The 24,914-nt window shown below is 45.4% G+C and overlaps 1 protein-coding gene across 2 annotated transcripts; it reads right to left on the reverse strand.

Moving 5' to 3' along the window:
- Positions 1 to 1,375: 1,375 nt before the first annotated feature.
- AP1S3 (adaptor related protein complex 1 subunit sigma 3) lies at positions 1,376 to 24,598 on the reverse strand. 2 transcript variants are annotated; one of them, XM_083506656.1, is made up of 5 exons: positions 24,476 to 24,598; positions 11,551 to 11,729; positions 8,982 to 9,090; positions 6,334 to 6,471; positions 1,376 to 1,789 (listed from the first exon to the last, which is right to left on the reverse strand). In XM_083506656.1, the coding sequence occupies exons 1-5, from the start codon at positions 24,476 to 24,478 to the stop codon at positions 1,754 to 1,756; spliced, it is 465 nt and encodes a 154-aa protein (XP_083362782.1). In that variant the 5' UTR covers positions 24,479 to 24,598; the 3' UTR covers positions 1,376 to 1,753. The 2 variants fall into 2 exon arrangements, with proteins under 2 accessions (XP_083362782.1, XP_083362781.1); XM_083506655.1 differs by lacking the exon at positions 24,476 to 24,598 and adding an exon at positions 23,891 to 24,046.
- Positions 24,599 to 24,914: the final 316 nt, after the last annotated feature.

Raw genomic sequence — 24,914 nt, forward strand, 5'->3', positions numbered from 1 at the left:
TCCAAGGGCAGCATTATGCTAAAACTGCAGAACAGGCTCTCCCGAGAATTTAGATAATAGCGGCAAGAAAAGAAGTGATGCATGAAGTTATATGATGCTTCTGGAAGCTACAAGCAGGGCCCATCATTATTAACATTTGCATTCCATGCTTCCTCCGAGGAGCTCAAGGTGACCCATTAAGGGGTTGGCCCATTTTCCCTCTCACAACAAACCCACAGAGACAGGTTAAGCAGAGAAATAGTGACTGGATCAAAGTTACTCCACAAGCTTCATACTGAAAGCAGATTTGGACCCAGATCTCCCTGATCCACGAGCCACTACCCACACTGCTTCTCTAGGAAAGAGATCATAATTATTCCTCTTTTTCACAGTTACGAACACAAGACTGAAAGTGATTTGCCCAAGGCATCAATTGAAATAATAACTGAGCAAAGAGACTTGAACTTTGCATTCCATGATTTACATCCAACACTCTTTGCACTGGAACATGCCAGCTTTCAAATCAATTTTGCTTCCCCGTCCCCACCAGGTTGTAAAAAGTTCTGTGGACTGGACCAAGAGGGAGAGAAAAGCAAATGGGTAATGGCAACAGCAGTGAGGAAGAGGTGGGTGAACTAAGAGAAGGGGCCTCACTGAGAACATTTTGCCACCTCTGTTCCAGGCAATTAATTGATCATTATTCCACAGAGGGCTCTGACAATTACTATTCTACAACCTTTCCTTCCTCTCTGCTTCCAGAGATTGGGGGTGGGGGGCAGGGGAAAGGAAAAGTTCCATTATTCAAGTGCAAGGCCTCATGAGAGCAGCATGACTTTTTGGGATACAACCCATTATATAGTCCCACGTTAGTTCTATCTTAGTTGTGAAAAATGTATTTTTTGTAGCGGGGGGCGGGGGGGGGAGAAGGATGTGGCGTATTAACATTCTCATTATAACTCACCACACTGACAAATCAATTAAGCCTGCCAGGGCCGGATTTAGGTTTGATGAGGCCCTAAGCTACTGAATGTAATGGGGCCCTTTATATGTCCAGCTGTCCTTTGTCAACAACAAATCGTCACTGTTTTTTGTGTTGAATATATGGTAATTTACGGACCTAATAGGTATCTAAAGCCATTTGCACATAATAAGATATGTATTTTATCAAAGTAATTGTTGAACTGAAATACAATTAAAAAGAAGTATATTAATAGTAAAATTGGGGGGGGGCTCCCAAGAGAGTGGGGCACTAAGCTATAGCTTGTTTAGCTTATACGTAAATACGGCACTGAAGCCTGCTTTCAGAGCAATCCGAAAATGAGAATCCATCAACACTTCAACATTTTTGCAAAATGGTTGTTATTAATCCAAGAAAAATGACCACATTCAAAATAAATGTTTTTGGTTGGTTCATTATTATTATTATTTTACAAAATTACACTGAATTGATCAAAAACTGACCCAAAGTCATATAAATATATCCTTCAAGTGTTCTAGTATCCGTTCCTTGGAAGTGAAAGTCAGGTAGCTAAAAATTGCCGTAAAAACAAACATTCAATCAGGACAGCCAAGAAAGTTTACTATCATGCTCATATAAAATAGAATACATGTTTGTGCTATTATGGCTGACCTTCATCTTGACTATTGCATAGACAGCCCCCTTCTGGAGGGTTTGAGGTGGGAGGGGTTCATTGTTAAATAAAATCCAGGAGCAGGCAGATTTTTGCATATACCATTGGTATGGAGCCTCGTTTTCTGTTTATGTAGGTTCTAGTTAGAAGGCAGGCTTGCTCATATATTCTTCCATTGTCTGCAACAAAGAACAAGTAAGCTATTAACTCAGTTATTAAAATTACGCATAGACGATAATGTGACAGCAAGGAAATTGGTTCAGTACCAAGAGGTGCTTTGTAAATGATAAACATCTAGAGCACTGCAGCTAATTTGCGAAGCTAATTGGAGATCATTAACAGAATTTGTATGAATACTTGCATAAGTAGACTAATTCCCCTCTCCAGCTTAGTTTCCTAGCCAGGTGGGCTGTCCATCAAGCCAAGGGTTCAAAAATCACAGGGAGGTATATTTGGCCCAGTTAAGTGTTGCTCGCTCCGTTTACAATAGTCTAACCTAGTTCCATTTTTTTCCAGCTGCTTGTACTAAATTCCTAAGTCATTTTTTCCTATATAATAAAAAAACATCCAAAACTCTGTGCATGTGTGAGATATCTATCTATCTATATGGGAGGAGATATATATAAATAAATGCTAAAACCCTAAAGCAGGGGTCCCCAAACTAAGGCCCGCAGGCCGGATAAGGTCCGAGGGACTCATTTATCTGGCCCGCGGCGACCCACGCCGCCTGCTGCCGACGCCCGCTCTTAGTGGCGCGGTGCTACGCGGCTTCCCACTTCCAGGTCAGAGGAGCACTGGAAATAGCTTGTGCGCATGCACAAGCGTTATTTGTGCATGCGCAAGCATTATTTCCAGTGCACATCTGGGTCAGAGGAGGCCCGTGTGCACAAGCTATTTCCGGTCTTCTCTGACCCGGAAGTGTGCCGGAAGTGGCATGTGTGCACGGGTATGGGCACGCACTCCCCCGCCCACCGCGTGATCGGCACTGGAGACACCAGCCCAAGGTGCTGTAAGTTTGCTGACCCCTGCCCTAAAGTGTGTCTGAGACCCATTTTACTGTCTTATGTGCTACATTTACATTGATTCCCACCACAGAGGGCTGAATCGCACAGAATACATTTCCCCCATGAGGCATCCTGACTTTCTTTGGATACATGCCCTCAGGGATAAATGTGACACACTATTCACAGTCATAGATACGGTTCCCACCAGCTCCTGGTATCATGTTGGCTGAGGGTTCAAAGATATCCCAGTCCAAGAGACGGGCATTTTGCCCAGCCAAAATGATCAAACAGATGCAGCAACCAGCCTAAGGAAAGCTTACACAATTTGGAACTTTTGTATAAAAGTATCCATTGTTTTTTCCCTCCCTGTCTCATAACACCAGAACTCATGGAGGTCCAATGAATATGACAGCCGGCAGAAAGTACAGTCAAACCTTGGTTGTCGAACATAATCCATTCCTGAAACTTCCGAAACTTCCGAAACATTTGACAAAGCGTGTTCTCCTTCATGGAGAGCACGTGTTGCAGTGGGGTCTGCTGAGCCACTCCTCTGTTACCAGGCAGGGTCTCTAAAGATGGCCTGGGGCAGTGATTGGTTCACTGGGTTGCTGGGGTAAAAGTTATGTTGCAATTTTGGTGGGAGGGGTAAAATGTTTAAGTACTCTGCACGCAGCCTGGAGTGCAACGGATCACCCGCCCACCCGCCCTTGAGTAAGGGGTTGTTGCACTGACCTTGCTATGCCTGTCATGGGGGTCGTCCGCCTTGGAGCGGGGGCCTGGTAGGAATTTTGTCCATCTGGCTGATTGGCTGGGCCATTTGGTTTTTGCCTACTGCGTAGCAAATCGTCACAACTTGTAAGGTTGCGGTTAGGCACTGGTTATAAATTGGTGGAGGAGGGGTTAGGATAGGCTGGGCCTGCCCCTCCATGGTTGCTGCGGAAAGGGAATTCCGTTAAAGGAATCCTGGGGCTTGCCATCTTTTCGTCCCATCGCTGGAATGGGACTAGGGCCGGCAAGCCTTCGGGGAGCAGGCAGATGAGAATTGAGGGTCTGTGACTCAGCTCCATTTCTCCCCGACTTGCTTTCCCCCGCACTGTCTTTCGGTGGTGCCCAGAAGTCAGTTCTGTCCCCAGGCGGGGGGACAGATAGTCTTAACCAATGCCTAAACAACCACTCATGGTTTTGTATTTAAATAAAGTTGTGGCCAAAATTATGCCAAAAACCTTAAACGAAAATCAAGTGTGCATTGTGAGTTATTTGGGGGGTGGCTTGGGGACCTCGACACACAACCGAGGATCAAAGGGCAGTCGGCAAAGTCAATAGAGAAAAAAGAAAAAAAACTCCCCGGAAGCCATTCAGCTTCCAAAAATCATTTGAAAACCAGAACAGTTATTTCTGGGTTTTCGGCGTTCAGAAGCTGAAACGTATGGTAACAGAGGCCTTCAGGAACCGAGGTTTGACTGTACTTCTTCACCCAGATCATACCTATGCTATGGAATTTGCTCCCAAGTAGAAGAAGTGATGAGGGACACGGGTGTCGCTGTGGGTTAAACCACAGAGCCTAGGACTTGCTGATCAGAAGGTTGGCGTTCAAATCCCTGCCACGGGGTGAGCTCCCGTTGCTCGGTCCCTGCTCCTGCCAACCTAGCAGTTCGAAAGCACATCAAGTAGATGCAGTAGATACTATTTATCTATGCAAGTAGATAAATAGGTACCACTCCGGAAGGTAAACGGCGTTTCCATGCGCTGCTCTGGTTCGCCAGAAGTGGCTTAGTCATGCTGGCCACATGACCCGGAAGCTGTACGCTGGCTCCCTCAGCCAATAAAGCGAGATGAGCGCCGCAACCTAGAGTCGGTCACGACTGGACCTAATGGTCAGGAGGAAGTGATGACCTTTAGAGGAAGTGATGACCACCAGCTTTTTTTAGAAGGATTAGACAAACTCATGGTGGATAAGGGCTATCAGTGGCTACAAAGGTAGCTGGATATGCTCTACTGCTGCCAGAGGAAGTATGCTTCTGAATACCAGTTACTGAAAACCACAGAAGGGGTGAGTGTTGTGGCACTCAGGTTTCGCTGGCAAGCCTTACACAGGCATCTGGTAGGCCACTGTGCGAACAGGATACTGGACTAGATGGCCTACTGGCCTGATCCCGCAGGTGGTTCTTATGTTTTTATGTCCCAGGATCACACATTTAGATCCCTTTTTACTTCCATCCACACAAAATGCATTGCCTGGGAAGGCTAGCCACTCTGATGGGCAGGAACTTTAGTGTATGAACAGGTCCTTAGGAATTTGTAATATGTTTTGGATTGTGCTCTCTCTGTTTGCACAGCCACCAGTTGCAATTACCACAGCTAGCTTATTCCAGTAATATTCACTCTAGGGCACGTAAGTGAAGCATTGAATACTGCTGGCTTATTGTCCATAACCAGCTTGAGCAAAGGTGCCAAAAACATCTCCCTTAGCATTTATTTATTCATGGCACTTTCAGTTCATGTCCGCCATATCTGACTGTTTAAAGAGGGAGCAACATTCCCACAAGGCTTTTGAATAACAGGCCCTACTGCAGGCATAGGCAAACCCGGCCCTCCAGATGTTTTGGGACTACAACTCCCATCATCCCTAGCTAAAATGACCAGTGGTCAGGGATGGTGGGAATTGCAGTCCCAAAACATCTGGAGGGCCGAGTTTGCCTATGCCTCCCCTATTCTATTTCAAAGGGGGATTTACCGCAAGGTCTGTTTTTGGCCCAAAACTGGGGTTGCCGCAGACAGCTCTGCTGGTTTTGAAGCTAGCAGGCAGACCATTTATGCTTCCGCTTTGCTGCGCAAAATAAATCAATAAAAATAGCCAAGCACTTTTTAGACACTAAAAGGGCTGAAATGAACATTCCATCAAGGATTCAGCAAACGGTGTGAGTAACTGATGGTCACTTTTTCTATAAGAAAAACAACCAACACAAAGAGCTTCTGAATAGTTCGAGCCAGGGTTTATAGAATGCCAAATGCGGGTGGGAAATCACACAGCAACAGTCATCTATTTGCCCACCAGTCTGCTATTTATAATTTGCAAGAGTTAAGCTGCTACTTACACCAGAAAACCAAAGGACATTTACTTAGGAATAAGTCCACTGGACTCCATGAGATTTCTCAGTGAACATGGATAAAATAGGCTGTAAAACACGCACCTCCTAATGCTCTTTGACTTTAGACTTAGACAGCAGAACATTTATTAGCAAATAAAATCATGCACATTATTGGAAGATTTGCGTCATTTGTACCTGCACCGGGGGGGGGGGGGGTTAAGTTTACGCTGTATGAATGAATATTTACAGTGAAGATTGTTTAAATCGGTTTTCACCAACCTAGTTTCTTCCAGGTGTTAGACTACATTGTGCATCATCCTTAACCATGGGTCACACTGTCTGGGGCAGATGGGAGTGGGGGAGTCCAACAACATCTGGAGGAACCAGGTTAGGAAAGGCTGTTTTAAGGATATTTTATTTTAAGGGGGGTTTTGTTTGTTTGTATCTTTGTACATTTTCGTGGTCTGCCTTATTCCATTCACCTGGCATTTGTAGACTTCATTTGGTTGTGACCTACAGCCCAAGCAATAAAACTTGAGCCAAACTGGGCATCAAGAGTAAAAATAAAATGACAAGAGAGTAGAGAGACCTGGATTTAGCTTCTCTCATACCTCTCTTACCTCTTCTTACCTCTTGTAACATATCAGCATCTTCTATAGCTTTCACTGCAGATTTTTTGGAAGTCTCTTGAATTTCCCCTCCCATCAGAAACTCATCAAGAATAAAGTACGCCTTTTCAAAATTGAAAATAATATCCAGTTCACACACCTGGTAAGGATTACAGAGAGAAATATTCAGGCACACTTATTATGGCATTGAGTGTGGTTATATGCACAGCCTCATCAAAAACCTGTTCTGTGTGTGCACCCTGGTGGCAGGCAGAGAACAATGGAAACACAGGACTGAAAGCATTAAGGAGATTTCAACATGATAATATTTCGAAGGTGAGGAAGCATGCCATGATCATTTTACTTCCTTAACCACCAAGTTATCTTTTCAGTTGCACACACGTGCATCAAGTTACCTCTGACCTTTCACTCAGGGCTTGCATTTTCCTTCAATCAGTTTTGTCCTATAGGTATAGGGTTAAATCAGGGTTTCCCAAACTTGGGTCCTCCAGCTGTTGTTGGACTACAACTCCCATCATCCCTAGCTGGCAGGACCAGTGGTCAGGGACGATGGGAACTGTAATCCAAAACAGCTGAAGACCCAAGTTTGGGAAACCCTGGGTTAGACCAAAACAACGCCATACCTATATATCAAACTGACTTCATCATACCTCAGGCATTCCCCTTTCTCCACACCATGCACACCATGCAGAACAGCAATGGTAACCAGAAGGCTGGCGTTTGGAGCCCAGCCAGGGCTGGCTGGTGGCAGGATTCTTGCACTGCTGGGGGTTTGACTAGATCACCCTTAGGATCCCTTCCGTCTCTGCCATACTATGAGTTAAGGTTAGGGTTAGGGTTAGGGAACCCTAATCAGGCACCTCAGGCATTGCATAGGGTTAGGGTTAGGGTTAGAGTTAGGGTTAGGGAACCCTAATCAGGCACCTCAGGCATTGCAATGTTCCAGAAATGCCTGGTGCATTTATTCAGTTAGATTTCCCAGAACGGTTGACCCCACTGATGGCCCAAACTGATTTTTAAACTCCTCCGCCACTCACTAAGTGACTTTTATCCCACATCCCCTCCATGGTACTCAAAGTGGCATACAGTGGTACCTTGGTTGTCGAACTTAATCCGTTCCAGGAGTCCCTTCGTCTCTCGGAACCATTCAAAAACCAAGGCGCGGCTTCCAATTGGCTGCAGGAGGCTTCCTGCACTCAATCAAAAGCCGCAGAAGCCACGTCAGATGTTCAGCTTCTGAAAAATGTTTGCAAACTGGAAGACTCACTTCCGGTGTTGCTGCACTTGGGAGCCGATTTGTTCGGGAGCCAAGCTGTTCAACAACCAAGGTACCACTGTACATGGTTTGCCCTCACTTTCCAACCCATATACCTGTGGGCTGAGAGACAGTGACTGGCTCAAAATCACCTCATGAGATGAGTTGGGGTTTGAATCCTAGTTTCCCAGGTCCTGGTCTTGCATTTTAAGCACTACACCACAGAGGCTCTTTAAGTACTGGGTGAGGAGAAGCTATTGCAGGGGAAGACAGCCAAATTATTGTAGAGGGGCATGGACAATACCATGCAAAAGCAGTTGTGGGGTGTCATAGTCATCATGTACTAAACATAGTGCGCTCTGTGCACGAAAGCCAGAATTAATTTTTACTCCAAAACTCACTGTTGTGCATGTGTACCTGATTGTTTTTTTAAGTGTCATATTTATTAGCGCTCACCATTTTTTCTGTAACACATTTGTCTTTCTTGCCGATTTCCAAGTTGTTTTAGCATTTCCGCTAATCATGTCTTCCTTCCAATTAAAAACAGCTTCACCCAGCCCCAGATGTCTCAACGTGAACTTTGCTCAGTTGTCCATTTATCTCCATTTATGCTCCCCACTGTTTTTGCTCTCTTCTCCTGCTCTGACTTTTATAAAGGCTTAGCCTTATTTCTACGTGGAGGACCAGAGAGGAAAATAATCAGCCTACAGACAGGAAATGGTGGGAGGCAAACAGCCCTGGAGGTGGCTTTGCAGTACCAGAAAGCTGGAGTGGGATGTTTCTCAGCTGTTGGTGGATTTTATTGCTGCAAAAGAAGCGGTCTGTGGAATGAAAGACCTTCCTAATTAACAGGAGCCTCTCGCTATTTATGCATTAAATTATTGTGTGGATTTCTCTCCCACCTTTCTCAATGAAACAAAAAAGTGAGTTCCAATATAAAGGCACAATGAAATTGTAGAACTCTGTGAAAGCTACAAGGCAGCCCTACATTAAAAGCCCTGCAGTAGTCAATGCTCTAGAGATTGCCAGAGCACAGATAACTGTGGCCAGGTTGTCTCTGTCCAAGAAAAACAGCAGGTTGAGACTCACTGGGCTTCCTATGCTTCAAACTTGATCTTTTAGAGAAGGCAAAGAGGACCTGTGGCCCTCCAGAGGTTGTGGTGGTTGTTTTCATAGCAAAGTTTTCCCCCCAAATAACTCTTTTCAGTTGAAACAGAATATCTTTACAGAAAATGGCCCAAACCTGTTATCCTAAAAACAAAACATAAACAAACCTTGCAGGGAATCTCAAGTCAGCTCTGTGGACAGAAGAAACAACAAACAACATTCGACAGATATCTGACAAGGAAAACAAGCGGAGGCAGGTGTTTCTGGGGGAAACCTAGTAAACTTACATTGCCAAAATATCTGTCCAATAGCTCTACATAACGATGGACAACTTCTAGGGTCAAGAGTTCGTTATCCTGCTCTTCAACTGCACAGCAGAAATATAAACTAGCGTACCTGAAATTTAAAAATATGAAAATATATTGAGACCTATCAGCATTAATATTCACGCTCTTTACACGGTCAGTTACCCTGAAATATTTTTTCCCCCGGTTGCTTTTTCACATAATGAGTCAATTTATCTCAAAAGCAAGGAGAATAGCCCTTAATTAATTAGGCCTTTCATATAAATCCATCTGACTTCCTTGCCAGCACTAATGAAAATGACAGGATGAACATCATTTCAGATATGCAAACGTGGGCAGTTTTTGGTGCAATAATCAGAAGTAATGATAATGGAATCGGAAATAAAAAGCTTGCTTTTTATCACATAAATCTCTCACAGCTCTGCATCCGATGCTATTATAATTGTGTTCCTTTTCGTTATGCTTTCATACAGGCCAGGTATTATACCTTCTCCATTACTCCTGGAAGGGAGCAATGGTCACTGTGCATAAAGATGCTGGGGTGCAACTTGCCCACACAGCCTCATGACTGTTCTCACCAGTGCTTTCTTTTCTGGGGGGGGGGGATGCAGGGGTCCGCAAACCCCTAAACATTTTGTGAATCAAAGTTTGGCCTCACTGAGGGGCAGTATTTCAATATGAGTAGGGAAATGAGAGTACCCCTAAACATATTTTTTTTTTGGGGGGGGGGGAGCTCTGGTCCTCACACATCTTTTCTGTGACCTTAAGCTTGGATACAGACAACAGCAGTTGAAAAAACTGAAAGCTGTGTCACAGGAAAACATTCCCCCCTTTTTAAAAGCACTGACATATATATTTTCTATCCTGTTACAGGAGGGAAGGGGAACATTTTTCAATCCAAGGGCCACATTGCCTCATGGGGGTGGGCCTTCTGAGGGCCACATGCCAGTGGTGGGTGTGGCAAAAGTAGGAAAGGCCGGACGACACCACTCTCTATTTTCCATTCTGCAAGCAAGAGTGATCACAGTTCAAGGACACATTCCAGCCAGGCAGAATAGCTAGAGGAAGGTGCCCAGCAGGGTCAGTGAGGGATGCAGCCTGGGCCAAGTCCTGGCGGTAGGGCAGAGAGGCTAGAGGGCTGATTTGGCCCTGGGGTGTGTTGCCCACCCTGCTACATTACACAATACGGACACAAAACTTGTATACGTTTTTGTAGTGCTTCATACTGAGGACCAAACTCCAAATTATATTAAATATGTCCTTTTCCTTGTGGGTCTGGATTTCCCTTTCAAAATAGCATATAGATGAGGGGTGTTCATGGATCAAGTGCGTTTAACTTTTCTTTTTCTGCACAACCACCCTGACAAATTCCACCACGGCCATCAGACTGCTGGAGAATAAACACCAGAGAATAAACAGCAGTTTCATCCCACCCCAACCCCCGAATTAGAAAGGAAAACACAAGCAACACAGGGCAAAAACTGTGTTTACCAAAAATCTGTTAATTTGGCCCTAACATATGAAGGGGATTGATCTGTTTTATAGCCACAAGCAACAATGGTCTTATCATATCGCCTTCAAGGTTTCGCCAAGCTATGATCTTCCAAACGTTCTTTCACACACAATTTTCAGAAAGGCAGCTTCAGAAAGTTTGAACATTTCTGTACTTTCCTTTAAAACTGGGACAGCCTGCAGCATTCAGCAATACCCAGTGGAACAATACAGAGGAAGATCAATGCACTGGCATCCCATGAAAATCATTGCGAGTCCAGCACTTAATGGCAACTCTTGATGCCCATTCATTTAAAAGGCACTTCAGTAGATTTTATTATCTCAGGGAGGTGCTCTCCATGTTCATTCCTCATCTCAAATGCTGGCTCCAATTAAGTGATATAAAGCAGGAGTATTCACCATCTTGAATAATGCTCCTTAAAATTAGAACTATAGCAGGGATGCAGCCCTCCAGATCTCTTTCTCTGGCCCTTGGGACTCTTCTCTCCCAAACCACACACCTTGCCAGCCCTACTTTGCACCCTCAAGTGTTTCTGCATGGCTGGAATGTGTCCTTGAAATCCCAATTGTGCCTTTTGCTTGCCTGGGTGCAGGACAGAGGTGTGTGAGAGTTTGCATAGAAACTAGCCTAACATATTTACATTTATTGCTCCACTATCAACTTCTGCCTCTGGTCCCATCCATTGGCATGCAGCCCCCAGAAGGTTGCCCAGAATGGACAGTGGCTTCTGGGCTGAAAAATATCCCCACCCCAGTGTAAAACCTTAATCCTTTGATATAAACAAGCATGTCATGTTTCTTATGACAGGAATTAGTGGAATTCACTGGGCACAGGCTTCCTTCAAGAGATCATGCCTGCTGCCTTTTTTCTTTCCTACTAGTGGTAAGTACTACAGGCATTTTGAATGATGTTCCTCTTGTTTGTCAGTTCACTCCACCAACGCAAACTAGATTGATTTTGTTTTGTTGTTACTTTGTGCTGCTTCTATGTGAAGCAACATGCTTTGTGTAAAAAGCCGACTTGTAAAACTACTCACACCTTTTGTAAACAAGCTTGAGGTCTTTCCAGTCAACAAAACTGCTCATTTTCTGGTTGCGAGACAAAATAATCTGCACAATTTCTCGGGTGATCTTTTTCTTCTCTTTTTCAGGCAGTGTAATAAACCATTTCTGGAGTCTTAATTTCCCTTGCCGGCTGAAGAGCAGTATAAACTGCATCTAGAGTAAACAAAACCATTTGGGGTAATATTGAGACAAAGACCAACACAACTTGCATTAACGAAACTGCATTTGAGTGAAAATATCTGCCCTGTTATCAAGGAAAACACTTAAAGTTCAGGAAATGATGAATAATAATGGTTTCAAGAGAACCTAGGGTTGCCCTGGGCTGGTTCAGGTGTAATGTTAAATCATAGCAGAGATTGCGTACTTTAACCAAACGCAACTAGCTGTCTTCCTGAACTTTTAAACAAGCAATTGTCATGTGTTGTGCAAGTTCAGCTACATTTGGTTGCTTCCAGTCAGGGCCATGTCAGTAGTCCTTCAAAAGATCTTCAGCTTGTCGTTTTCCCATGTAACCAACTGTGCTGTTTTTTTACACAGGCTGTAGGTGAAGATCCTGCAATGGCCTTATTTATCAGGTTCATGCCTGCAGTAACCAAACACCACTATAAAAGAACAGAAAAACAGTGCATACCTGTGACTGATGAACACACCTATCTGGGTAAACCCAAATACCCCCAGTGCAAACACTGCAATTATCAAAAGATGACGTCAGATTTTGGACAGGATTGTTCAGAACACACCTCAGTCAGAGTGGGGTGGGCCACCTAAAGTGGCAGGATTTGAGATTTCACTGAATGCATTTTATTTAATATACATTTAGCACTATGGAGGATGCCACTTTTTTCTCCAAGAGCAACATATCTTGCATGATATGAGATATCCAAGTCATGACCCATCATAATTATGCACAAAAAATAGCAAATATTTTATATCTGTTAATCACTTTTCTGCTTACAAAAAGGTCTGTGTGTTATACATTGGGATTGTCCACTTACCAAAACACTTTGGAGTTAAGTTGATTGTGACTGGCTCAAGGTCATGCAATAGGTTTCATGGCTAAGCGGAGACACTGGCTGTTAAATGACATAAACCAGGAATGGGAACCTGCGACCCTCAGTCAGACTGCAACTTCCATTTGCCCTCACCAACACGGTCAATGGCAATGATGGGAGTTGTTGTCCAACAACAACAACAACAACAACAACAACAACAACAACTGGAGAATCATAGGTTTCCCATCCCTAATGTAGATTTTATTCCAAAGATGGGAAACTTTTCCAACCTGGCAGGCTGGATCCTTATCTCCACAAGCTCCGTGGGCCACCTATCAATCACCAAATGTCCTTATGATGGCAGGTGACAACAAACCTTTTGCAATGTGTTTCCATGCAGTTTATATTGAAGTGAAGGCTGTAACTTTACCTATCTCTCACTCTGTATCACATACAACACCAGGGACAAGACAAATAGGTGTGCTTTATGGAAATAACCCAAGTGGGCCAAATTTGAACCCCTGCCACGGGCCAGAGGCTGGGCACTGCTGCTCTAGTCTAATGATGACAAAGGTCACAATCTGCTCCAAGATGAACAAAGCACATGACTTGAAATTGTCTCAGCTTTTCAGGTAGACAGAATTACTGTATTTACATATAACAGGAAGTCCATCTGAAGAGGGTGCACCCACTTCCTGCTTCCTGATCTACTGCAGATACCCATAAATCCCTGTCTATCTTCCGCTCAGTCCTGAGTTCAAAGACACCAGTAGCATAGGCCTCAAGAGTTCTTTTTTTTAAAAAAATAATTTTTATTAACCGGCCAATCAAATCAGATTAAATCACATCACATAAATTCCGAATTACAAAGCCGAATTGTAAATTTTGTTGGGGGGACCCATATTTCAAGATCCGAAGGGGGATTCTGATCATCTTCTTGCTACTGCATTAATGTCCAAATCAGACCAAATCAGTCCAAACAGAGTTCATAATTCTATCCAGTCTTATCTTGCTGTTTCCACATCACATCTTGTTCATATATTTTCTCTTTTTTCTTTATGATCTCTTCTGATAATCTCCTTAAGCCGATAAACACCAATATTAATCCTGTGTGAATTTTTCCGTTCTTCCAATCCTCAAATCGAGATGGTTTCCATATATCATCGCCTTCATAGATAACATCGCTCTTTCCATCATTTATCTCGCAAAACTGTCGCTTCTTAAGTCCCTCTGAGGAGTTTCACCCACCATATAAAAGCAGCTCTATTTCTCTCTTTCTCCTCCCAGACTCAAAACCTCCGACAGAACTTCCCAAAATGGCGACGGCATTTTTAACTGCGTCATTCCAAAGCTCTTATACATTCCACGCTCTTCTTAAAACATGCTTTGGTTTGAAAGTTTATCTCCACACAGCCTTAAATCCACAGCTTAAGTCCTTAAAACGACATTTCTGACTCGTGAGGGGAGGGGATTCTTGTTTAATCACATAAGATGCGCCCCCTAGTGTAGGCCTCAAGAGTTCTTGGCAGTCTTCAGCTTGTATTGTGCTCTAGGCCACAGTCTTCCTGGGCCGCTGAGCAAAAGTTTCTGTTGATTTAAAGAACTGAGTCACTTTGGGTTCAGTGACATCTCATCCGTTCGACAATATTTCTCAGCCTGAGGCGATCAATGCGTGGTCCAAGAGGAAAGGTTCAAAGCAGCGAACAAGGGAACACAGTGTGCTTTCCTGTTCCCTCTCCTAGCGTGCATCACAGTGACATAATTAAAAGGGAGATACAAGTGGCTTAATTAAGTAACAGTCGTCAAAATTAATTTGGGCTCCTGGCTCTCAGTCAGATTGCTCATCCATCTACACGGGATACTTCACCTTGCGTCTCTGAAACAGAAGTAACGCTATCTGCTTGCAATATGCTGTGTATATGGAAGGTGGGTGGTGAGAGGAGAAAGAGAGCATAAGAGACACTTGTTGCCATGGGAGACACACAGCAGCTACTTATAGTAAAGCCACCAGGGCAGCAGAAAATTCAAGGTTTTTGTTGTTGCTGTTAACACTATTTTTTTCTCCAGATCATTTCACATTATTAGTACAAGCAGCACATCAGCAAGCTCTAAAGGCAGGACTAGAATTTCGTTATCCCTGCTAAGCGACAAGTTATTTTTATATTTTTCCAGCCCCACATTCAGCAGCGTAAGATTTTCATAAGCATTCCATCTGCTGGGGGAAGTGGCCAGCCTTAGAATGATCGCCAACATTCTGACTTTGTACGTTGAAGTGAAAGAGTCAATAGCTATGGAAACCCTCCTAGAGCATAGGGTCAAGATCAGCTGTCATGGCAAGAGAAGGAGAAGGAGGCCTGAATAGGTCAGTGGAACGGCGACAAGGGCAGCAAGAACCAGTGCACTTATCCTCAAAATCCCCCTTGCATATTAATTTAAGAAACTGTATTAGTGCCTGAAGAGGGCTTGGAAACCATGTGTTGTAATGAGAATGCCCTACAGTCAGCCTCTCCTGGGAGGGGAAGAGAACGAAAGCTTCCATCTGGGATTTGTAACAAGCATCAGTTTTCCATTATGTCCAAACAAAGGAAACTTCGATTTTCACAGGCAACAGTTGTTAACAAGCCAGGATATCACTCCAGGAGCAAACTGTGGTTTCCTGGTTTCCTGCTTAAACACAGGCTTTCCTACTTAGACACAGCAAAGAAGCATTTCAGTTAAACACATTTTAAACTTTGTATGAGAACTTGTGTTGGCCAAAATAGAACTCCACTGCGCCATCTGGTGTCACAGTGTTATAATGTATACACAACACATATAAAAAGCCTTTTCTTTACCAATCTAGCCGAGTCCATAGTTTGCGCAAACCACGGTTTCCTGCATTTCTTTGTCGTTTTTGTGCTTTTGTCCAAACTGCAAGTGGAAGTCTCAGCTCTTCTCCCCCTTGTATGTAAAAAAAGGGGGGGAGCAGGAAAGTCTGAAGCTCACCACAACATGTTCTTATAACAACAACATCAGAGTTGGTCTTTATGTCTGAATGAAGCTTAAATCAGGACAACACACACCAAAGCAGGGGCTTAAGGAAATAGCAAGAAGGGAGTGAAGAGGCAAAGGAAACGGGCATACCTATATCAGAGAGATATAGATTTGCTAGGCTCACAGCTTTGAAGAACCCTGATCTACAGGAGTGTGCTCACATCAGCGCCTTAGAGCACAGTGGAGATGTGTGTGTTTTTAGTGTGTTTCACAGTTTCCCCTTCCCAGCTGCTCAAATCAGTGCAACTTCACTAGTGTCGTATTAGTTTTCGTTAGTGTTGACAGCGGGGATTGTCTGACCTTACACACAATCTTAGCTAGAGATGCATTTGGAACAGCTTATAAGGACCCCAATCAGCATGAAGCCAGATTGAGAAGCAACATATCAGATAGTCTTCTATATCAAAGTGCAAGATACATATGCAGCATTGTGAACATGGATTTAAAACCCAGCGCTAGAAACACAGTGAGTACAAAATAAATCCCTCAAAACAACTAGTTCCTGAAATTCATTCTGATTGCGCAGATAAAATATAACAGATAGAGTTCTACACGATGTGTTGTTAGTGTGTGGAAACAGTGAAGATCCAAGGATCCCCAGCCATGCACTTCCAGATGGTAGAGGCATCAGGCACCATTTTAGCTCCTGGGTATCTTCACTTGTTAACAAGTGGCCAATAGCCAGGTGCAAAATGCTTCTGGCGCCTGGCAAATTTTGATTGCTGCTTGGGGCGTAATCTTCTGCACCCCCTCCATGAAAGGTTCTAGGTGTAAATGTATGTAAAATAAGCCATATTTCTTAAAGGCCTCCACTGTGCCTCCATTTCCCAACAGAGACACAACCTTGGGTGAGCACCTGGAACCCTCTGGATTCCTGCTACCGCTTCACATTTATCATATTTGCTTTTTTAAAAAGCTCTTGTCTACCTGCGGAGTCTGACCTTCCTCTCCTACCCAACCCACCTTCACTGGCTGATCTGGTGCATAACTCGGGCCTCCTCAAAAAGGGCCAGGCTCAGTAACGGAATAATTTTTTTATTAGATAATGTTTCCATGACAGAGTGAAGGACAAGCAATGGAGAAGAGCACAACATTCCCGTGGAAACTGGGTACAAGCAAGGGGAATCAACAGCTGGGATATAGCAAGGCATGTGGCTTGCTTCCAGGGAAGGTCATCCTAAATGCTGCAAAACCCTTGAGAAAAGCAAAGAAGCCATTTGGCTGGCAGCAAAACCTCACACTGGGCCCAGGGACGAGGGGGGACTGTATGTCGTCTGCAGCGACAGGAAGACAGAAGTTAGCAAAGCAAAATCAAGAACAACAGGCAAATGAACATATGCTTTGATATATTAGAGGGGTTTTAAAATAAAAGAGTCGTATTGATCCAAGGACACAGTAAATTCAGATAATAAATTGTTCCTGATAACAGAGGATCAGATCATTGCAACTACATTATATACAGGCTGCCATTGCTATATCACACTACCTAGCAGCAACTGTTTTATTCAACAGGGTTAAGCTGTCCTTTCATCTCTCCCGCTGCCACACATACACCTTTCCCCCCCTATTACGGTATGTTCCTGTTCTGTTATCTCTCCTGCAGAGATTGCATGTACCCTGGAGCTAAAGGGCCATGTCTTTTTGTCAATCTAAATTTATTTGAATAATCAAAGGGCAGGCAATTGGTATGTAAAAGAGCAAACAACTACCTAATATAAAGCTGTGAATTATCAAGCAGGCAGACCAGAAGGGTTTTCTCCAGCCTTTCTCTAAATGAAATTTATATTAAGACAAATCTCCACGTTCTGTACCACTGACTACCTGGTGCTGTGAGCAAACAGGAAGAAGAGGAGGCCTGATTTTTCTCCCCTCCTTGGCTGACTAAGGTCTGAGGATGGAGCCTGACACAAAAAGACACAACACTTGTGCTACACAGTGTTTCCTCAAACTTGGGTCCCCAGCTGTTGTTGGACTACAACTTCCATCATCCATAGCTGGCAAGACCAGTGGTCAGGGATGATGGGAGTTGTAGTCCAACAACAGCTGGGGATCCAAGTTTGAGAAACACTGGAAAAACAGAGGTGGGCAACCAAAATGACCGTGAGGCTGGAACTCCTTGTGAGGAAAGGTTTGGAGTTTTTTTTTGGGGGGGGGGAGTATTAGTTTAGGGGTGGGGGAAATAAGAGTAAGAGCAACTATGAATGACATCTATACATTATGAACAGTATGGAGAAAATTAAACTATAGACTGCTCCCACATGATGCAGGGATGGCTCTAAAGACCAAAGAATAAGGATACCTGTGGCTATCTGTGCCCACAATAACTATGTTCTGCTTCCACTGTCATAGGCAGCATGCCTCTGAATATCAGAATTTCTCATCATGGGACAATGGGGGAGTGCTTGTGAGCTTCCCATAGGTCAGCCACTGTGAGAACAGGATGCTGGACTACATGGGTCATTGGTCTGATCCTGCAGGGTTCTACTGATATTCTTATAACCGTGAAGATATAAACATGGCTTAACCAACAACCTGATCCTATGCATGTTACCTTGGCAGCAAGTTCCCAATAAGTTCAATGGTTCTCACTCTCAAGTGGAAATACAGTGGTACCTCTGGTTGCAGATGGGATCCATTACGGAGGTCCAGTCGGATCCCAAGGTTGCCGCAACCTGAGGGTCTCTTGCTTCTGCGCATGTGCGCGTGGCAAAACCTGGTAAAATACTTTCGGGTTTGCCGTGCGTGCATCCCGAAGTTTGGTTTGGCTGTACATCTCTTGCTACATCTCTCCAGAAAATGTCTGGTATTGCTTTAGTCTCCCCTGAGGCTTGCCTTTCCAAAAAGAGTCAATGCTCTATAAGGCAACATGCGCATTTTGATTTATTTTACTTTAATAAAAGTTTACGTGTCTGTAAAATTTCAAAATCCACATTAGAACAAGACCTTTATTAGGATGAGCTAAGTGTCACAAAATAGCCAGCAAGCTTTGGGATTCGCCAGAACTTTTCATCAGGCTAGATCAGGGGTGGGGAAGTTTTCTTTGACCTACCTCATATGCCAACTTTGACAGGGGGGCAGGACAACCCACCTGTCAACCACTTGGCATTGTTATGAGGTCACCTGAGAGGGATTGCCCCACTCACCTGTCAAAATCCCTTGTGAGAGATTTCCAAGCATCTGTCAGCCAGCTGGCTGCCAGGCGCATGGGAACCACAGCGCAGGAGGCCCCATGCTTGGCACTTTGGGAAGTGCTGAGCATAGGGCTGGCAAAATGCTTCATTCTCCCCTCCCTGTCACTCCCATCTTGTCACTCCTTCTTAAAACCTACCCAGATGCAGACACGGATAGCTTGACTAAAACCAACCACCTTTTTCTCACTCCTAACCTTTGCATTCTGTCAACATCTAGCCAGATCAAGAGTTCTATTCAAAAAACCCAAAACTTGAAAGCTTTCACACTATTTTGGTGACATTTTGGTTGCCCTAATATAGTAATATTAATAATAATTTACTATTTACACCCCACCCATCTGGCTGGGTTTCCCCAGACACTCTGGGCGGCTTCCAACAAAAGATTAAAAATACATTAAAACATCAGTTATTAAAAACTTCCCTAAACAGGGCTGCCTTCAGATGTCTTCTAAACGTCAGATAGTTGTTTATTTCTTTGACATCTGATGGGAGGGCGTTCCACAGGATAGGCGCCACTACCAAGAAGGCCCTTCCTGGTTCCCTGTAACTTCACTTCTCGCAGTGAGGGAACCGCCAGAAGGCCCTTGGCGCTGGATTTCAGTGTCCAGGTTGAACAATGGGGGTGGAAACACTCCTTCAGGTATACTGAAGGTATACAGACTTTGTGAATCTTCCCTACAGACCAACATGAGCACCTTTCTTCTTCTATATGTTTGTAAAGTTTCACACAGTTGTTCGGAAGCTTTCAGTCTGAGTTATCAATAGTTTCAGGTGGGTGGGGTTTTTTTTGAAAATGTTTTGTTTTGATGTTTTATGCAACAACCAGTGATCAGCAAAGTCTTAGGAAACTTTCCTACAAGTTCACTTTCCTGAAAGCATTGTGCTACGTTGCCCAGAGATAAGCAGATGAAATGAGAAATCCATGTGTTTGAACTGGACCTGGAAGGCCTGGGTTCAAATATTAGCTTAGGTATGGAGTCGCTCAAGAAGTATGTGCTTCTCGGAGGAGAGTACACATTTACAACAGCAAAACACAAAGGCTGCTGTTTTTGACAAAAGCCCCATGCAGTGCTTTTTTTCTTTTAAAAAGTGTTTAGGGGTACTCTCATTTTGACTCAAGAAAAACCACCATTTTATAGTTCAAATCGGGGGAAATAATGACAGTAAATAGACAAAAGTACAAAAGATTCACAAAATGTTAAGGGGTATGTGTCCCCCTGCGTCCCCCCAGGGAAAAAAAAGGACTGGCTTCATGCCATATGCTCCCTCTCTATGACACTGATTGATTGCATTGCATTTATACCCCCTTGCCCCACCCCTAATGAGCTCAAGGAGGCACACATGGCTCACCTTTCTGCAGTTATTTCCCACAACAACCCTGTGAGGTAAGCAAGGCCGAGAGGCTGTGACCGGCCCAAGGTCACCCAGTGAGCTTCATGATCAAGTGGGAGTTTGAACCCTGGTCTCCCAGGTCCTAGGGACGTGGGTGGCGCTGTGGGCTAAACCACAGAGCCTAGGACTTGCTGATCAGAAGGTCGGCGGTTCGAAGCCCCGCGACGGGGTGAGCTCCCGTTGCTCGGTCCCTGCTCCTGCCAACCTAGCAATTCGAAAGCACGTCAAAGTGCAAGTAGATAAATAGGTATCGCTCCGGCGGGAAGGTAAACGGCGTTTCCGTGCGCTGCTCTGGTTCGCCAGAAGCGGCTTAGTCATGCTGGCCACATGACCCAGAAGCTGTACGCCGGCTCCCTTGGCCAGTAAAGCAAGATGAGTGCCGCAACCCCAGAGTCGGTCACGACTGGAACTAATGGTCAGGGGTCCCTTTACCTCGCAGGTCCTAGTCTGGCAGTCTAATCACTCTGCCACACTAGCTCTCCACGCCATAAAACACATCATAAAATGTAGCCCATGTCCCGATTTCATCACACAATGCTTTGCCCCACATCTTTGGCAGCTGCTTAAGGACGGGGAACATTTAGAACACAACTAATGGGATAAGGAGTTGATGCGGGGTTGATGCATACAGGAAAAAAAAATATATGGTTCTTTGTAAATCCTCCCCTCTAGCCTCAGCTAACCTGTCACAGATTCTGGAGTCACATTGGACTTCTGGAACAACCCTGGGTGTTTCCCTGCAGTAGGAAAGGTAGAAGCAGCTTAGTGAGGCAGAATGGTCTCTTCCTCCCCACACAAACTGCATCAGCAACCGTTGCTATCCGATTTACATCCAGGGTCTGCAGAGTTTTGGGCCAAGGGGCACAGCTGGAAACCTATGAAACTGTCATGGACACCAGAAAAATACCCATTTCACAGAAGAACAAATGGATGGTGCTTAGACTGTCCCACACACACTTGAAAAAGCAACAAGAAACATACCTATACATGCCCCCCCAAACCCCCACAAGGACCAAACAGCCAAGTGTCCCCCCAATCAAACCACACAAAAGCCAAAACTGGGAGAGACACTACATTGGGACTTCAGGCCTACATGTAACAGCAGAGAGGGCCCATTGTTCAGTGATGAAACACACAGAAGGTCCTGAGTTCAATCACTGACATCTCCAAGTAGAGAGAAACTGCTGCTTGAAGCTGTGCAGAGCTGCTGCCAATCAGTACCCACCAGGGATGGAGAATCTGTGGCCCTCAAGAACTTGTTGGACTACTTCTCCACTCAGCCCCATCAACAGCAGAGTCGATGGTCAGGGATAAGGAGTCCAGCAACATCTGGAAGGACCAGATGTATAGGGCAGGCCTAGGCAAACTCGGGCCTCCAGATGTTTTGGGACTACAACTCCCATGATCCCTAGCTAGCAGGACCAGTGGTCAGGGATGATGGGAATTGTAGCCCCAAATGAACATCTGGAGGCCCGAGTTTGCCTAGGCCTGGTATAGAGGATTCCCAGCTGTTGTTGGACCTAGGCCTGGTATAGAGGATTCCCAGCTGTTGTTGGACTACAACTCCCATCATCCCCAGCTAGCAGGACGAGTGGTCAGGGATGATGGGAGTTGTAGTCCAACAACAAGTTTGAGAAGCACTGAGCTAGATGAACAAATGATCTGGCTTGCTATCAGGCAGCTTCACAACCAGAGGAAAGTGATTGCCTTCTCTCCCATTCCTAACCGTGAAAGAGGAGAAAGAAGGAAGCTGTCATATACTGGCTGGCTGGTAGCATTCCATGATTTCAGACTGGGGGCATTCCCAGTCAGACCAGGAGATGGGACCTGGGGCCTTCTATACACACAGCAGGTGTTCTACGACTGAAGAGAAGTGCATGGATTAAATCTCTTGGAAAGCCATCACCAGGCTGCTGATTTAGAAAAGCAAATAAGTTGGCTCCACCCAGCCTCCCATTGATTTGGTATTTTAGATAAAACTACTCACATTACCATTAATTGAAGGGCCTGTTTGAACTACACAAAGCAAAGTCAATATGAAAAGGGAGAGGGAGAGAGGCAAGTGAAACCACATGCAAATCGAGGGTCAAAATCCACCTGACAATAAGCCTCCAAAGGAAATGTACTACACATACCAGTGAAGTAGATAGGCCAAGGGGTCACCCATTAAGAATGGAACCAGGAGGAACCTGATTTCAGCTCAGGAATGTCGTCAGGCACCCTAAACTCTTGGCCACCTCATTCGTTGCTCAACAGATTAGCTCTTTTACTTGTTCTTTTACTTGAGCAGTATTAATGCACTGGCCCAGTTCTGCCCGCCAACCTTCGCAGACAAAATGGATTTTAGTTTTAGCGTAACTAAACCACATCTGCTCAGAAGTCAGACCCAGGTAAGTGGAGTTAGGGTTGCATCTGGAATCAGAGGATCGCCACAGAGGTCCAAACTTTGAAGGATCCCCTCTGCAGGTTAAATGCAGGCCACAACATACCACAAGCAGAAGCTCAGAGTGAATGAGGAGCCACCACACTAAGGTGCATGCAAATCAGACAGCTGTAGATGTTTCGAGCCAGTGAGACAAGGCACACGGCACCACTGTCAGAAAACTCTTTGAGGTTGTGAGGCATTTCTAGCTAGAAGAAGGTTCCTTTCTGACCTGTGATGATTTCCCAAACCCAGATAGTGAAATAAGACCTTCCGAATTAACCCCACTCCCAACCAGGGAGGTTTTATTGCAATAAATTCCTGTTTCTTTATATTGCAGTTTCTAGTGTCCCAAAGTACAAAGAGAATAAAATAACCCACCCAAACCTTAGCTGGAGAGGGGGAGAAACCCCTTGCTAACTTTTTTTCTAACATAGGTGTGGCATTCCCCTACTCTTCATACCTGCATGATAGACAGAAACCTGTCAGGTACAGCTTTCACCATCCCTGTACAGTGATACCTCGGGTTACATACGCTTCAGGTTACAGACTCCACTAACCCAGAAATAGTACCTCAGGTTAAGAACTTTGCTTCAAGGATGAGAACAGAAATCGTGCTCTGGCGGCGCAGCGGCAGCAGGAGACCCCATTAGCTAAAGTGGTGCTTCAGGTTAAGAACAGTTTCAGGTTAAGAACGGACCTCTGGAACGAATTAAGTTCTTAACCCGAGGTACCACTGTACATTCAAAGCTGAAGAGGGGACTGCCCCTGATGGAAACCTGCCTATCACACCTGCCTAAACCTGCCTAAAAGCTGGCAGCCCTCTCCTGATATACCCCTTGCACAACTTCCAAGTGGCACTTGATTGTTTTAGTTCTTTGGGGCAAGTTTAAACCAGGTTTCATTCCCCTACTGTTGACAGTGCTCCAGGTGATTTATTTAAGAGCTGTGGGTTAAACCACAGAGCCTAGGACTTGCTGATCAGAAGGTCAGCGGTTCGAATCCCCACTACGGGGTGAGCTCCTGTTGCTCGGTCCCTGCTCCTGCCAACCTAGCAGTTCGAAAGCACATCAAAGTGCAAGTAGATAAATAGGTACCGCTCCGGCGGGAAGGTAAACGGCGTTTCCGTGCGCTGCTCTGGTTTGCCAGAAGCGGTTTAGTCATGCTGGCCACATGACCCGGAAGCTGTACACCGGCTCCCTTGGCCAATAAAGCGAGATGAGCACCGCAACCCCAGAGTCGGTGACAACTGGACCTAATGGTCAGGGGTCCCTTTACCTTTACCTTGTGTTGACCACTGCTCCAGCAACGTTTGTTCCCAACATCCCTCCCTCGAACTGAGTGGAAGGGAATGGGGGCTGGGCTTGAACACAGAAACTGGGTGCGGTGGTCCCGGTTCCTGCAGCACTTGGCTCTTATCTCCATGCCCCCTTGACCCTGAACCAGCAACAGGTGGAGGAAGATATGCGCCAGCCAACTCCTGCCCTCTCCTCTCTTGCAATGTCAGAAAGGGAGAGAGAGCGCGTTCAATACCCGCGCAAGGAAAAAAACGCGGAAAGGCGGGGGTCGCTTAACTCTATAATAGCCGGTTCAAGCCCAGAAAGAGAGAAAAGCCCCCTGGGCAACCGCCCGACCCATCAACTCCTGCAAACTTTGCGTCCTGTTGCCGTTTCCTTGCAAAAAAAGGAACAGGAAAAGCCCAGCAGATGTTCTATGCGCTTTTCAAGGGCGAGCCTTGCCCGACCTGCCTCTCTCCTGCGCGGAGGCTGCTTCACCTGGCGCCAGCAGGTAGTTCCTCCTCCCGGCTCCCCGGAGCCCCGGAGCTGTGTCAGCCCAACCAACCCTGCGCTCCCCCTCGGGGGTACTCACCATGGCTGCCAGAGAGCCGCTCCCCACCCCGGGTGGCTCCAAGCCCCGTGCCCTGTGCGGGTCTTCCCCCCTCCCCCCCGCAGGCACAGGTGAACTCCCAGCCGCTCGCCCTGCTTTCCCATAATGCCCTAAACTGAAAGTTATTAACTCCTCCCCACCCCACTCCTCCTCCTCCTCCTCCCGGGTCACTCCGGCAACAGCCCCAGGGGCGGGTTGGAGAGGTCGTTTTGCACCGAGTGAGTTTCGCGGGGAGAGGATCTCTCCTCCCCTTACTTGGGGACTGGCGCTCTCTAAGCGGAAAGATAAGAGTCTCCGGAGAGTTTTCCTCCTACCTGAGCGATGCTGCTGTTCTCGAGCGCTTTGCAGGAGAACAGAAGGAGCAAAAGGTTGGGCCCCGAGGAGACTGCAGTCGTGCGTTCTACTTGTCTCCTTTGGGGAG

Source organism: Podarcis liolepis (assembly GCF_965112155.1).
Source record: "Podarcis liolepis genome assembly, chromosome: 5".
NCBI classification, from domain to species: Eukaryota; Metazoa; Chordata; class Lepidosauria; order Squamata; family Lacertidae; genus Podarcis; species Podarcis liolepis.